Source organism: Helicoverpa zea, chromosome 2 (genome assembly GCF_022581195.2).
Source record: "Helicoverpa zea isolate HzStark_Cry1AcR chromosome 2, ilHelZeax1.1, whole genome shotgun sequence".
Classification (NCBI taxonomy): Eukaryota; Metazoa; Arthropoda; class Insecta; order Lepidoptera; family Noctuidae; genus Helicoverpa; species Helicoverpa zea.
Window position 1 is genome coordinate 9,972,425 of NC_061453.1, and position 17,323 is coordinate 9,989,747.

General features: G+C 38.2%; 1 protein-coding gene across 1 annotated transcript in view; it reads right to left on the reverse strand.

The window, feature by feature from the left end:
• Positions 1-16,035, reverse strand: part of LOC124643486 — a 151,290-nt gene extending 135,255 nt beyond the window's left edge. Inside the window, exon 1 of the mRNA XM_047182484.1 lies at positions 14,873-16,035. Within this exon, the coding sequence (XP_047038440.1) occupies positions 14,873-15,757 (885 nt within the window). The 5' untranslated portion in view covers positions 15,758-16,035. The remainder of the gene's footprint in view (positions 1-14,872) is intronic.
• Positions 16,036-17,323: the final 1,288 nt, after the last annotated feature.

Consider the following 17,323-nt stretch of genomic DNA (forward strand, 5'->3'; position numbering starts at 1 on the left):
AGTTCGGATCACGGAGCTTTCGCCACCAAATCAATCTGAACTAGAGGTAGCAAAAAGCTTACAAGATCTCCGATATTAAATCCCGGAGTTTCGCAATGTTGAGACGTTTTCTTTTTTATATTTCGGCCACCTTGACTGCGGTATTGCGTGGTTAGAGCATTCGCGGTGCGTGGGTTCATGACCAACTGATACTGCTGCAAATGTTGCAACACTTTTTATTATTATTACAAACCAAATAAATAAATTAACGTTTACTAAATGAGGTTTATTGTTCTTAAAACATGTTACTTACTTTTTCTTTCAAAATAAAAGGGCGTAATGTCCTTTAAATGGTCATTTCGTTTTTACGAAGTGCATAAGCCACTTCATGCGTATTAAGATAAAAACGGCAATTTTATTAAAACAGCAGAAATATTAAATGGGATCAGCTTTATCTGATAACCTTTCTGCACGAACTTCTGAGAATATTTACCATACTGTTAAATAATAAATTAACAAAATTGGCAAATAAGTAAGTACTTTCTCCTGGAACAGCGCAATCAAAATTACGGTGTAAGTACTTCCGTAAAAAGCGATGATGAGTGCTGGTACAAAATGCTTTCTATGTACCTACTTCAAGAAATACCTACTAAATATCACTAAACTGAGAATAAGTAAGACCTAGTGATCCCAAGTCCACAAACCGTTTACCACAGCTTAAACAAACTACCCGGACCGTCTAGCCTCATATCCGGATAGACAAATACAGCCTAACCTTCATGAAAACAATTGTCTACACTTAACATACTGACTTTGACACACATGTTGAACATACAATGCACGTCTTGTTACACCTGGCATTGCATCTGAACCATGGAGTAAGGAATATGAGCGCAGATGCCATAATGCAGGGAGATCTTCTTCTAAGTCAAATAAATACGGTGGGCCGTGGGCATGACCGAAACGATCAGTTACGAGTGAACTGACGAGATGTTCTTTGGGACATCTTGCAACGATTTTTGGTACCCATTACAAAAAAAAAATTCGCTTCAAAGGTCTAAGGGCGAAGACAGTCATCATCAGCCTATCGCAGTCCACTGCTGGACATAGGCCTCTTCAAGTGCACGCCACTGAGATCGATTTTCGGCTTCTCGCATCCAGCTCCTGCCAGCCGTCTTGCGCAAGTCATCACTCCACCGTGCCTGAGGACGTCCTACACTACGTTTGCCGAGGCGTGGTCTCCACTCTAGAACTCGTTTACCCCAACGGTTATCGGTTCTTCGAAGACAGTAACGTTCCTCAATATTTCCATATCCGCATTTTGGCTCGCTACTCTCTACGGACATTTTCTGTTATGGGACCTCCACTAGTAATTTTGTCTCCACTCCATGATCTGAACAAACACGAAAGGAAAGTCTAGACGCAACGCGAAAGCATCCGACTCCGTAATTACGTATTGATAGCAAATATCTATTAATTGCTATGCACCTGCGTTTAGGTGCAATGGAGCGGAAAATTGTGAGAGCTTGTAATTGGTAAGTGTGGAGTTTTTTGTTAATTGCTGAGCGTGAGCGTATGGACAAATTCAACTAAAGTAGAGCAGAGCGGATAAGATCGTAAACAACCCGTAGAATCAGTAGCATTCCTGAGAGAAGAAACTCTATGGGTTATTACGCTTGGGTAGAGACTGGGCTCAGACTTTGAGGCTGGGCTTTTAATACCTCTCTAATTTCACGCAGACGGATTACCAACCCCTCAATAGTATACATATACAACGTAGGATTATAACTTAGGTCATTCCAAATCAATATGTGTGTCTATATCATAAGTAATCATAACTTACACTAGAAGGACGGTGTTCTAAAGACGCAGAGGTCAGTCATCCGTTAACCTGAATAACGCAGATATTGGAAAGAAGTACAATCAAGTAACTATTATAGTAATCTGTGGTACAATGTATTTGAGTCTGCGGCTTACACTCATTGAACAAAGTAGGGCTTTATGCGTCCTAGCATAGTCCAGGCATTCACTCGGATGCAGCAGAATAAAATTATTGTGATGAGCAGTGATAATGCTTTAGAATATTGCAATCAAAATGCCCTTAACTAGCAATTTTTAACGAAAGTTTTAATTCTAGTTCGAAAACCAAAATTGAACTGTGAACTCTCACTTATAAACATAGTTTTGTTGTGCGTTCGCGCACGGGGCATTTCCCGTTGTCCTGCATTGTTCTGAGGCGACACAGTTTCACACGCTCCACATATCTACTTACATGGAAAGCGTAGTATAATGCACTATAACATACCAACTAGTTCGCCTTTAAACACGAGTATTCATAATTTAGTTGCATGAATGGACGCAGCATTGAAGAATGTCTATTGTCGTCACGCGTCATGTTTTTAGCTCAATCAGACTTTACAATTCATAATTATTGCCAATGAAATCGTGGTAAACATACGTATCGACTTGATTTTTTTTATATCTAGTTTCTAATTGTATTTATGTAACCACCAACCTTCTGCTGCCCTTATGCCAATTTAATTTGGATATTATATAGTATTTAGCTAAGCGGGATTCCCTAATTATGCAAAACACATAATAAAAGAGACAAAACAAAGATTGACGACGAAATATTTCTGAATTTGTTATAACATTGAACAGATAACCTCATGCATGACCTTACCAACGAGAATAACTTGACTATCTTCAAAAATGAAATGTGCTCCCGAGCTTTGAATTTATTGCCACAAATAAAGTATTAAATAACATAAGACTTTGCTTAATAGATAAGAAAATGAAATGGTCTATAACTTACGATATTACAAAGAATTATTTTATGGTATATTTTTCTTCAAAACAGAGCAATTTTTCATGGGATTAAGAATATGGTGGTAGACTAGACGAGAAAGTTACTTATTAATAAAGCAAGTATGTATAAAAATATCGTTTGTGGACGCCAACTTCGAAAGTTATATTAAGTAGTGTTAGCTCACAGTTATAATATTGGGTATCGGTACATGTTTATTTTTATTGTAGGTGCCTACTTATGTATAATACATGTATCGTATTAAAATAACCATAGGTAAAAATGTGTTTTAAAGATTATTACTTAGAGGTCCTTATAGCATAATCAAAAGATTGATTTACTGCGGATCACAGTAACCGGTCAGATTAAAATACACAATTTATACGCTAATGTCAATATTCAATCTCCAATCGCAAAACAAGGATAGTTTAATTATTGTAATCCACAGTTAAAGATCAGAATTGCAGATTTAGTTCGATATCCCTATTGAATGGTTGAAACCAATTTGTGAAGTCAAATCGCTGAACCATTTTCAATATCGTTCATTAAAAAAGCAATTTAACCGCTTGCGACACTTTTTGCTTATAAAGAAGCCCAGAGCGATTGTTCGAGGGACCTTCATCCGATCCATTGTTTAGACAACTGTGTTCATTTATCACACTAACATTTACTACAAGTTGCCGAAGATATCAATGTTGCCTGTTAAAAAAAATGAATAAGTATAAAAATATATTATTTTTTTATTGACAAATGCATCTATCAAATTGACATTATAAGTTTGCAAATCTAAACATATTAATAAACATCAACAAGGTTTTAAAACTGTTCTGTATTTCATTTCAAATTACCATCAAGTTTACAAATATTGAGCAAACAAGTTATTAAAACGAGAATTTTCACAGACGCGCTTCAAAACTGATCGCTCGTTAATTAGCATTTTAAATACATTCTCGAAATCGTTTCTAGTAAACAGGTAAACAGACACTTAATTAATGTTAAATTAAATCATGCCTTTCTTTTCATTATTAAACTATTAATCGTTTACATATGTTACAATATTTTCTAACAATCATTATGCGTAGTCCTTACCAAAATAGATTTCAAATTTCGCCGCAGACCATAGACTAAAAGCGAAACTGTCATAAATACAAGTATTATCGTTCATCTCTACTATTGTTAATGGCATGTATTGTGATCCTCTTTGGGTTATCTCGGCTTTGCTTACTTTTTTAATAAAGTTTGTGGGTCGTTCATGATAAGTGGCTGGTCAAATGACATTCACAGCATCCATTATAGAACAAATGCGCTCTAGTAGTCCTAACAGATATTGAAGCATCTATGCATTTTTATAAAAGATTATATATATATTTTTGTAAAAGAAAAGTTCAGTTGTGAGTTTCCAGTGACATTTATGACAACAAAACTAAAATGCTAATGAACCCTCGACATTTAACAGCCACTGCGGGGTTTCTGATTAAGCAGTAATTATAATAACGTAATTAGCAGTAAATAATAAGGTGTTTTCCATATAATAGCACGTTACCAATTACTTTCCTAGTATTTCTACAGCAGCGGGTGTATAATGAGGTTGTTCGTTACTGAAAATAAGCCAGTAGCTATAAAGCACATTTTGCGGTTAGCCACAGACAGGCAACTCCTTCCCACTGTTCCCACTATAGTTCGGCCATTCAGAGAATGCGTTCCTGACACGTCGCGATTGAACTGACGACGTAACTTTGCAATGGCGTTGCAGTTACGATAAAAATATTTTTGCTGGTTGTTTACCGTTTTAACAATTGAGGAGCATTAAAACAACATTATTATATCAATAATCAATGAATGTTATTACGTCGTCAGTTCAATCGCGACGTGTCAGGAACGCATTCTCTGAATGGCCGAACTATAATGCGGAGTATAAAAGACACAACGGTCAAAAATAAAATCAAGTACATCATGACAAATACAAAAATCTGACCCTCAACAGCCTTTCTAGAACCAAAAACAACACAGATTATAATAATGTTAGCTCATTTTCAAGTCTAATTGTTCGAATCAATCGAAAAGGTTTGAATTTAATTGCAAATAAACAGGATGGAAAGCATCCAACTCAATCCACATCATAATATATTATGTAGAACTTTGGACTTAGACAAAATGACATCGGAACTGTACCCGTAAATTGCCGTAGAACATAATATTATTTACTAATAAAATTGTATAATTCTAAATGATTGAGCTATAGAAAGCGAATTAGAAAGGGTTTAGGGTCCCCGGCGGAAATTATAGGCGTGTGTTAACTCCATGTTTATGGATATTAGTTCCCGATGTATGGCGGCAAGCGGCCAGTGTTGCAAGTTTAATATTACTCTGAGCTGAATATGTTTTATGAGTTATGGCAATGTCGGTAATTGAACGGTGCACTTATTTGATTGCATTGAGGCTTTAGCTACGAATTTACATTTACTGATTTGTTACGGACTTAATTAATGTTAATGTAGTTCTGTTAAAGTAACGAGCAGTTTTCGTCTCTTTAGGTCATGTTTTTCTTCTATTCATTCATGTCAATTTGGGACATTCTATTGTAACATAATCAGATATAATAGCTGTTTTATTTATTTAGATAATTTAATTACATAAAATATTTCAGTCTCAAACGATTCGATCCCGCATTTTATTTTTCACAAAACGTTTCTCGCATTAGTTTTTTCCGACGTCTCCATTCATACTGACATTTTTCACTAAGCAACTGACATTTGAGTGACACAACTCACAATAAGTGTTAATTTATTCGATATTTTTGTTATGAACACATTCCTAGTTGATTTTATTTAGTAACCTTGAGTTGAAGACGCGAAAAAGACCGCCACGACACGATTCTGGCGTTTCGATTCGCAATTAACACAGCCTAATGACATCAAATCAGTTGTGCAAATAAAGAGGCTCCTACAGTAAGATAAAAACTATGTTTGACGTTGGTTTGACGTGTTTTTACTTGTTCATTGCGGCTTCCGAGGATTTCGATAACATATCTGTCCATCGTTTTGAGATTGGAGATTGAAATTAGGCATAATTTATATTGAGCTAATGTCAAAATTCGATCCGTTAAAGCTAAACCACAGACAAGTTATTGAAATCCGCCATAGATTTAATTTGTCGGTAATGATCCGGTTAGATTTCTGTCTGGAAATGATGATTTGCGATTTCTTGTTTAGTTACTCGTAGAAATCGAAGGCGAAAATTGTTAATTACTATTTTATGTAACACCACCGTAATTGCTTATTTCGGCCGGTGCTAATGAGACAGGCTATACTTTTGCTACATTTTGAGCTTCTTTATTAGATATAGGTTTTATTTTTCACAAACTCATTATCAGGAGTATTCCTGATTCCATCTTCTGTTATGGCCATGAAGAGAGTACTGGCCGTACTCTAAAAACAAAATGACAGAACAATATCTTACGTAAAGTCAACACAATACTTTTTCATTGATTCTGTAATCCGTAGGTAAATCAACGGATCTTCTAATAAGTGGTTTAATTGCGGAAATGATAATACAATTATTTTGGACGCTAGACAATAATTAACATAATCATACGCTATTTTAGGTGTGTTGTTTTGGATGTGACTATTTAAAATTGGCATGAAGGCGATGGTAATTAATGATTCAGCTATTAATTAAAAGAATGGCTAATTGAAATGAAGATAGTGGTAATTCTCGGATCTCCTCTTAAGAGGTGGTAATTTGATTTCCAAATGATTAAAGGCATTAAAAGTTTTCGGATTGCTGGATCCATTTTGGATTTCGGATTGCGCGCAGTTACTATGATCATAAAATGTTTATGGTACAACAAAAAGTTATATGCATATATGTAGTCATGTGTATGTAATTTAAACATCATATCATCGTTAGAGCGGTTATCTAAGCATCATACAGCATCTACAAGTTTTTACACTGCATCGTTCTCTGCTATGAATATTTATATGTAGTCGTACTTAACACACATAAACGATACTGCAAGTGCTTACAAAGATGGCAGAAAATATAAGTAAGTACTTATAAAATATTGAGCTATTGAGATTGACGGAGCCATTCGCTTGCGTGCCTTTACAAATAAAGGAGGGAAATCTTCAGAAATGGCAGGAATTTTAAGGACCAATAAAATGTTTGTGCTTGCTATGGCCAATATAAAAAGGTAGGAAGTAATTTTATTTTGGAACATAAAATTGTCCGGTTGAGCAGTAAACAGTCTCCTAGGCTAAACTGCGAGATGCCATACGAAAAATGGAACATAGGAACACTAAGAATCTAGGTACTCAACATACATTGATAGCTTTAAAACAAATGAATACGAGACGAGTTTCAACTTTTATAAAATAATACTGAAGTAGTAGAAGTTATGGGTATTAAACTAGACTTTGTCTAAAACAAAGTGGACCCATATTTTTGTGGACACAAGGAAGTGGGGAACCCTGACTTGGGGCACAATTACTGCGTGCAGGCTAACTGCGGCATTGTCAAGAAGATGAACTGGGTAAATTGAAACGTTTCCACGTGTCATTGAAGAAGTCATTCCATTCATTATTAACCTCTTGTATGTCGCTAATTATAAAACAATAGACAATCAATTGCGTCTCGCGTATGTCTGCGCTCCGACATACATGGGTTAATCTTAAAAGCTGATTTTACAAAAAGAAATAAGTATGTTTCATGAAATAACAACAATTAAAAGGTACCAGTATCCCATAATCCATGAAGAGATGTTAATAAAGTAATAGCAACTTATGCAAGAGCGCACAGACGTGTGAAAGTGAAAGCATGATAAAACCGTCACAAGTTTAATCTCCGTGGAGGCTCGCGGCGGATTTATGTAGCCATTTTATATGCACGAAGTTTAAAGTTCAAAGTCTCATCTGTACCAAATCAATGTGACATTTTGATTTTTAATGTTTATTTCATAATTTACACTTCTCTCCCGGTTTCACTCGAAACTTTCAAAGGTAATCTTTACAATATTCAGCGAAATTGGTTATGACCCAGATCAAAGATTTTTAAAATTCATTTCAGAGATCTTCGCTTCACATAAAAAACAACATAATTCACCAGAAATGCAATAATGGCTAGGCAAGAAATAGGAAAAATCGCACTACGAATATTCTTGACACCATAGGAGGCTTAATCATAACCCACTACACATACTAACATGCTGCTCAAATCTCGTCCCTATTAATACACATTTATGAATGAAAACCCCACGTCACATAATAAAACAAATGCAAGCTATCAACTATTGTTATACAACAGTAGGTGTAGTTGCTCTCGTTCAGCCAATCAATCAATCGCGACACGCTGTGGTGCATGATTGATTGCCGTGGCAGACATAATGCGTTCCGAAAAAGGAGGATTTTATTCATCCTGTTGGCTGGCTTTGTCGAAGAGGCGAGGGAAAACATTGAAATCCAGTAACGATGCGTCTCTAATTTAAGGCCATTGTGTCTGTGCTGCAGAAACTTGATTTTAAAAACTATTTTACAGGGTTTAAATATTGATAAAGGCTAGCAGTATAGCCAATATGAGTTCACAAAGTTCATAAAAATTGCTAACAAGATTAGTTCCGCCAATATTTTTTCGTGTTTAGACTTGCTCTGTCGATTTTTACACTCGATTTATCCTTAAACTCTTCTGTAAAAAGTTTCGACAATTTCAATGTTGACGCTAAAACTTTTCCTTTGGTAACTTTTTAAATTTCCCTTCGTTATAATCGAAGATAAAAGATCGTTCGTTAGTTTCATTTCAAGCAATTACGCGCAGTAGTAATCAACAATCGGGTAATTTGGCTGTAGACCGGTAAGCCAATAAGGATGTCGGTGAAAGCCATCACTCAACGCTCAATACGTTTTGACAACCCATAAACTGTGTGTCTAATCACTCATATTAAGATGGACACTCGATTTTAGATTATAGTTGTGTAAGACATTGATTAAAGAAGAAAGTTTTTACATTGATGCGGATCTCACTTCTGTAGGTAGTAAGTAATCTGATATTAAAAATCCTGTTGTAAGAATATCTCCTTGTTATAACTACTTAGGGAAAAAACAGTCTGTAGAATAAATGTTGCAAAATTATGCAATTTTACGTAGGAACTATATCCAAAGAGGTTTCACTTCTAACACCTTTACCTATAGACTCAATGGCACTTCATTGGCAACTTTATGGTGCGATTTTTGTTCGATTTTCAAAACAAGCTCAGTACTTACGAACGCAGATTATTATTTAAAAAAAATGCTCACGTCTCCTTACTTACATCAACACAACATTCTTTATATTGAGACAGGAAAATGTTTTACAAACAATAACAACATAATATTATCACTTGGCTATCTCTTACACAATGAATATGTAACAACACACATTTTTTACACATTTAAATAACTTTTCAGCCGTAATGAACACTCATTGTTGTTCAGTTTTACCTAAGTAAACAACTCTTAGCTTGGTAAGTGCCTATAAGGAAAAATTCTAACAAAATACAGACGCCATTATGCTTCAGCACGAACATTGATGACATAAGTTTCGACACGTCATATTTAAATGTAAATAACACAACAAATACTATAACGTGGTGATAAACCCTACATAAAGTTTGTTTTCAAAACCTCTATAATATATTCATTCAATGTTTTTGTAGTTTTGTCCTTCTTTTGCACAATGCAATGGAGCTATTGCGCCAAGTAGTTTCGTTTTAAGCATTCTTCAAAATTGCATTGTGATCGCAATTACAGCATTCGTTCTTAGAAGATTCTTTGTACCTACAACCAGAGATAATCGAATCGTTTGGCCAGTTATATTTTTCCTAAATGCACTATCGTAGCTGGCTGCTTGTCAATTGTTAACTTTAATCGTTGGCCTTATTAATGCATCTGTATTCAGTGGGAAGATCAAGAGAAGCCGGCAAGTGTCAATTATATTGTTGTCGGCCTGTATCGGTCATTGACGCATATTAGTAAAACATGTATCTTGTAATACACGCTATCGAAATATAGGTTAGCGATAACGCTATCTTATCTCTCATAGACGTTATTATCATAGAAAACTCATGATGGCAATGGGTTTATTGCATTTAGCACAAGTATTGCCACCATTCACCATGAAGGTCTTAACGGCGTAGTTTTATTACCTGTAGAAACTTTGTTCAAAACAAAAGATGAACTGCTATACAGCCAAAGATATTTCAGTGTAAAATTATTAATTGTTTCCTTGATTATTCCACCTACCAACATGTAACGGCCTATAAATTAATATTTTATTATAAGTAACTCCATATTGCGTGACCCAACTCTATTTCTGCTGAAACAAAAATATTATTTTCCTTACAATGACTGGTTGAACTTATGTACCATAAACAATTGTCCTTGTGAACTGAATAAAGGCAGTATTTTTTTTTAAGAAAATTGCGGAAAAATGCCTGAGTTGTGACTTGTGTTGCTGATGACATTTAAATATAAAATCAATAAGCTTTGTTTGATTGACGTTCGTTAGTTTCACCTCGGCTTCACACAAAAGCCTTCGCAAATCAATTTCGCTCTTTGAAATGACAAGACGCGTAATTTACCATTAAATTAATTTACTTATGGCTTTCTGTTAATTGATTTAACTCTGATACCTGTTGTTCTTTAGGACTTCGAATGGAATAACTTTTAGATCTTTCTAATTAATCAATCCGTTGAAGACATTTCTTACTTTTTTTTGAATGTATTGAAAAAAAATCTTATGCTTTCATTCAACCTTCCCGTTGACCCTTTCACCTCGATTTTCGTAATACCTTGAGCGGATGTCTGCAGCCTAATTACCTGCCAAATTACAAGTTAGGTATAGCTTTTATAATTTCGTTAGATTCGCCGATTAGATGGTGATTGAGTATTTCGACAAATTACTTGTGCCAAGTCATACTTCTAACTTTATTTCTATAGTAAGTAAGTTAGGTTTTAAGCGCATAGGAGTATCGAAAAGGTGATCCATGGTATGAGGGTTTGCGACAAATGCCTTCTATATCTTCCTGGCGCGAGATACATATTTATATTTATGCACACATATTTATACAAAGCAGAATGGCAGTTGACCAAAGATTTGAAGATGTCGGTTAGCGGATGCATGCGGGTTGCCCAAGACTGGGATGGTTGACGCTCTTTGGAATAGACCTACGTTCAGCAGTGGACGGCAATAAGCTGACACATCAAGTTTCTAGTTTTGGGCTGATATGAGGACGAGTAATTTTTTATTTCACCCTTTTTTTAGTACAAGTAGCAACTTATCGAAGATTCGGACAAAATATTCTAGTAGCAACTTTCATTTGCATACGAGTGTCAAGTGACAACGTTACAAAGTTAACAAAACGTTACGTGCCAAGTTTAAACCTTCACAATCCTGAACGGAGAAACTTGTGCACTTACATAGTTTAGCTTGATTTCATGGTACGACAAAGGTCCCTGAGAACTTCACAAGTGATAAACAGCTAGGAAGTTTTAAGACCTTATCTGTCATCCAAGCATTAAGTTGTGCAAACGTTTTTAGAGACTCGTATGTAGGTTAGTCTGGTTGTAATACCCATTTTAGTATTTAAAGTCTTCAAAAACTAAGTAAAGGAGACAACTAAATTTTTTAAACAATCAAACTAGTTCAATCAAATTACACCTTAGAATTACTAGAAACTTTTGTTAACCCACAAGAGTATGATACATAAAACATTATAACACCAGCTAAAGTAGAACGTTAAAATTGACGTTACCGGTCAAGATAGCAATTAAAATGCTTATGGTAATGCCGGTAACGCATACGTAACACTCATTACCATGATATTATCACAACATAAGATAGACGCTAGACAAAACACTTTCACCTTCTATTAAATCTGCTAAAGTTATTAACGGACGTTTAGAAATAGTATTTAAATTAATGTATGTTTCGGAAGCCGGAGCTATCTGAAACGTGATTGCAAAAGTTGCAAAATGAGGAAAACAAGGGGGATGAAATCGAAATCTTTTTTTTTAATCTCGATCTCTCCGAAAACATTTGTCAGATGTGTGTGCGAAATGCTTTACTTACCGCATTAAACGCAGCAAGAAAACAATGATGCTAATTTGCCTTACAACCGTCTACGTAACTCCACATGTCCAAGACAGCAATAAATAAAGAAAGCTAACGACACTAACTAGAGTTGTCCGAACATATCGCACTATTACTGTTTCCGCTGGTCGCAGCATCGCGTGAGAACATGCAAGCGACCGCGGCCCATCGGCCATCGGCCTTGAGTCCTGCGCCGGCTGGCCTAACTACTTCAAATCAACTTTTATTACTACTCCACTATCGCTTCGGACAAGTTTCTGCTTCGAACCCAACCCACTGAACCTACCTACTCGTTTATTTATAACCCTTTCGCTAGACAGTTGCCAACTGATGGAAAGATGGAATGTATGCGGAAGGACCAACTCTTTCATTTAAAAGAGGCGTTGACTTCTCCAAATGGATGCGATTATGGCGTTGGCAGACGCTCAGTTTTAAAGTCGTTATTTACATGAATGGTAATGAGTGGAGATAGTATCGTCACTGACAGTGTAGTTGATACAGCTGTTGGAGTATTTCTTGTAATTTTGTATGTAGATCACAAACTTAATTCATTAATCGCTTCTAGTTTATCGACTACTGTTTTCAGACGAGTCTTCAAAGAAACCGTCAGTGAGAGGCAATTTATTGACGTGCGCGGCACGACACGTGCGAGATAAAACGCAATTGTTCTGGATTCATGACATTTGGAACTGTTCTCATTCTCGCAACATGTTGCATAACACGACGTCCCAATTACCGGCGATTGCACGAACGTAGTCTCGCACGACACCTATGTCATACGTAAACGCAACTACTGCTTGTGGACAATCACTTCCGCCCAATTTGTCGGGCACTTCCGACCGATTATATTTGGGTGATACTGCATTTTTGGTTTCCTGTAAGTTTATTCACGCAGTTTGTCATAACCTACATACTACATGAAAAGCATTATTTCCAAGAATCCGTTATTATAGGTAGTTGTAGCGATCTTCACTGAAGAATCTATATTCCTACTGCCCCAGCCATTCGGATGCATTCGGATGTCGGTCGGCTCTAATCGCCGCTGGGCGTAAGCCAAGCCATTCCCGCCGTTTCAACGGATTTAAATTTGGAACACATTTTTTTTCTGTGGCAGTATAGTAGTTTGACGAGGTGAACAATCTCTTCCTATTTAGAAATACACATGTTATGGAGTTTTGCTGAATACGTGGTGAGAAAGATGTCCTAATTTTTCTGGAGGTACATACATATTAAAATGAATGGCACCTACACTGTGACACGAATACCTCGAATTCGTATCCTCTTTGACGTTGTTTATGATTCCACGTGCGTAAATGTAACGGTCAGGTATCAGAACGCATGTTTAGCCGCCACCTCACGAATTGTTAACTTTCGGCGTTCTATTTGCTGCATTTCTTTATTGACCTGTATATTTGGAGTTCTGGATAGAGTATTATGGACTGTATTGAAAAAGAAGAATAGTGCGTCAGCCCTAAATGAAATTGGGATGTGGATCATTATTTGAACATATGTATAATCTTCTAAATCATAATATATTTTCTTTAATCAATTGCAGATAGTTCGTGTAGTTCGTGTACCTCTACTCATCATCATCATCCTCCTGCCTTTATCCCAATTTTATTTGGAGTCGACGCAGCATGTTTTCTCCTTCCATACTCTTCAATCTGCCGTCATCTCACAAGTTCGTGTTGCTCTACTAAATTATCATATAATCTACTATACTCTCTATACATATCATGTACATATCATCTACTATATTCTCTATTGATTATCAGTGTTATTAGATCTCAAACTTTTTAATGCGAAACAATTGGACTATCGTAGATTGTAGATGTCATAGACATGGACCTAACTAAACTAGAGCTATCATTTGCATCTTGAAAAATGTCACGGACAATCTTTACTTGGATGACATGACATAAGTGCAGGATGCAAGAAGTTATAGTTATGATGCCTTTTAGAGGATAACTTCAAATAGAACAGTGTGGAGTTTAATTTTGACAATAGTCCTAAATGTTGAGCTTATCTATCGCGTTATACGGCGTCGCGTTGCGGGCCCAGTTCAACGAGGAACAAATTGGCAATTTGACAAAAATGCAACGAACCGAGTCGTACAATGTACACACTAACATAATGCACAACTAGTAAATCAGAGCGCACGCCGTGCCCGATGATTGAATAACATCGAACTGGACTGGTTCATTGGACTCATTCTGTTCGACAAAATCCTCGGATTTGTCATTAAATCTATCGATAGAGCGCTGTCTGCTTTATTGCATCTTACAACAATCGAAAAATGAAGTCAACGCATGATATTGAATGATCAAATCCACTATTTTGAATTTCTCAATGCGATTGACTAAAATCTTTTCATATGGAACCATTGTTTGAGCAGCACAAATAAAACTTAGGACGAATATTAGAAGTGGGCAGATACGAGCGGTATTTGCGTGTGACCTTCTGTTGATGCTCATTACGGTCGCAGTCGAACATTAGTTCTATTGAAGTGGCTCGTAATACATTCTACCTCATTTACACTTAACTACACGTTTTTGTACAAACCAACTCAAATATTTGTTGTTAGTGTTTGCACCTAACAATACACAGTCTTGGTACATTGTGTTGTTAGTGTGTTCATGGAACAGAGCAGCTGATGTCACTGTGTACTTGAATCATTAAATAATCGCGGTATCTGTCTGCACAAATATTACCGGTTGAACTGCGCACGTATGTAGCTAACCTCGTCGCGCTCATGTGCCGCGTCCGCTGCGTCCGTGAAGCGACAACAAACCTCAAGTAGTGCACAAATAATTACTGTTTGCTTTGCTCGTGTCCCATGTTTCAGTTTTCGGTTGGCTGTTCTTTCGACTCTCGACGTTTGAATATGTTTTCCAATACTTTTGAGTGTCTCAAAAGCGTTATAAATAAAATCTATCTAAATCAAATAATTTAAAGACTTGAACTTACCTGAGCTCTATTGATGACATCGTGTGGTCCTCGCCAGGTGGTGGCTGCTGGGGATTTCCGTTTAGCTAGTTCAAGGGTAGCTTCACTAGGGCATCGTTCAAACATAAGCACTCGTTCTGCTACCGAACCCCGCGTGAGGAAGGGACGCACGGGCGTCGCTCCCGCTGCGGAGGCGGGCTCCCCGGCGCCGGCGCTCGAGGCGCGCCGGGCTCGCGCCTCGAACTTAGAGCGCGCCTCCGTCACATGCGAGCCCAGGGACGCCCGGCGCTCGCCGCTAGCGCCGGCGGCCGGCTTCCTCGCACCTGTGTCCAGCCTGTCCTGGTATCTACTCTTTGCGTAGTCAACCAGCGACAGCGGAGGGACCACGTCTGGTCGCTCCGCAGTGCGCTCGGCCACAACACCACCAGTGCGCAGGGCCCGCAGCAGGCGCTCCTCCTCGCGGGCGACCTCGAGCCGCATAGCAGCGGGGTCAGCCCGCCTCGCGCCTGCGCCGGCGCCTGCTGTGCCATTCCGCTCTGGTACCAAGTCCGGAGGGAGCATAACCTCCATGGTCTCTCCTTCGGGCTCAAAACTTTCACGGCGTGTGTCGGGTCTCTGTTCTCTTCTGACGTCTGGTCTTTGTTCCCTAGGCGCGTCGGGGCGATGAACCTGTCTAATATCAGGTCTCTGTTTTATTTCTGGCTTAGGTTCTGGCCTAGGTTTAGTCCTCAGGCTCTCTGCCAATTTGAGGCCAGGAGTGGGCCTGCACGACAATATTTCAGTGGGCGCGAGACCACGCGCTTTCCAAGTCTGGTATATCGCTTCGGCATGGTCTGAAATTTGTTTAGCGATGGCGGCTATGTCCTCCTCGCCCGTGTCTATCTCGCGACGGGCCGTGGCCGCCATGACCGAGCCGCTCACAGCCTGCGACCTAGGCAGAGCTGTTGGTACGCACCGCACCGGCAACTCTAGGGACGCTCCGTTAGCCCCATCTACACTCACAGGTCACAGACACACCACTACAAGTGCACAGACAAAACAAAATCACTAGAAGGAAGAGCACTGCGGTAAGTCGCGAGGCAGCACTGGGAACAGCTGTCGAGCGCGCGTCCAACAATAAACAAAGGCGACGATCGCGTGCGTCGAGCGGGCGCGCGGCGGCACACGACGAGCCGGCCGGGGGACGTGTGGCGGACTGCGGCGCGGCGCGCCACTCGCCCGCGCCCGCGCCCGCTCTCCCCGCCTCCTGGTTCCCGTTCCCGTCCCATGGCCTCCTTGGTCATTCACTGACACTAATTATTAGCTATGCAGTGTTGTCTCCTCTCTCCATGTAAATAGAGTTTTCCTGAAACCGGAAATGCATGGGTACCTACGTATCCGAAATAATTTTGACTACTGGAGTTAACCAAATCATCATGATTCTTATTCCTCCTGAAATCATATTTGCTAGTTCAATAGATAACACTTTCCAGTTTTTAGTTTTTCTACTTTTGGGCAGAATGCATTTTGGGCGTTTAGCTGCAGGGCGATGACAAGGACAACACCACAAGTCTTCATAGACTAAATAATTTTAAGCAGAAGGTATAATGCGAATAGTTACAGCATGATAATTCCTCTCGTATACCTATATTATATGTACCTATAGATTATATACCTACCAATTAACTTTATTTTAGGTCCTTTGTTAACTCCTCATAGAAATAAAGGACGTAGTTGTTAACTTAGAAAGTTTTTTATTTATCAGCAGGTACAATTCCTCCAGATTTAGGTATTCTATTTTTAATATATTTTATAAATTTTAATTGGGCAACAAACGCTACGTTTGTGTGATGTCCCATCTGCGTGTAGTGAGTCTGTGGCGTCCGTCGGGCTCTGCGTCGCGCACGCGCGTCGGCGCCACAAATAGCACGCGCCTTGTATTTATTTACACGCTCCCTACTTTTTTATTTTTTTATTCTACGAAGCAACGACACTGCACCCGATGCCGTCTTACCAAGAACAGTTTGGAGAAATGCGATCGGATATCCAACACGAAACTAATTCTAATTCCATTACTTTTAAATATAAACAATGAAATCATTGTTACTGAAATGCGGACGGCTGGAACTATTTACAATTTATCAATAATAGATTTGGTTGATATCTTAATAGAGGCTGTTTAAATGCTTTCGCTTGCTATTTATTTTCAAGATCATCAACATTATCTATTCTCATCGATGAGCTAAAAATCTTTATTCTAAAACTAAGGAAGAATATTGATGAAATGTGATCCTGACGATAACTCTTTAATTTGGGACAGCTAGAAGAATACTTTTTATATTTTTAAATGCAATAACGCCGCGCCGCCAATATGAAGCTTATCGTTCGAGACCGGAGACCATAGCCTACCGTACCTAATTAGCCTCCAACACAAGGTAAACGACGAGACTTCACTTTAGTGCTTATTATTTTCCTTAATTAAGTAGGTAATAT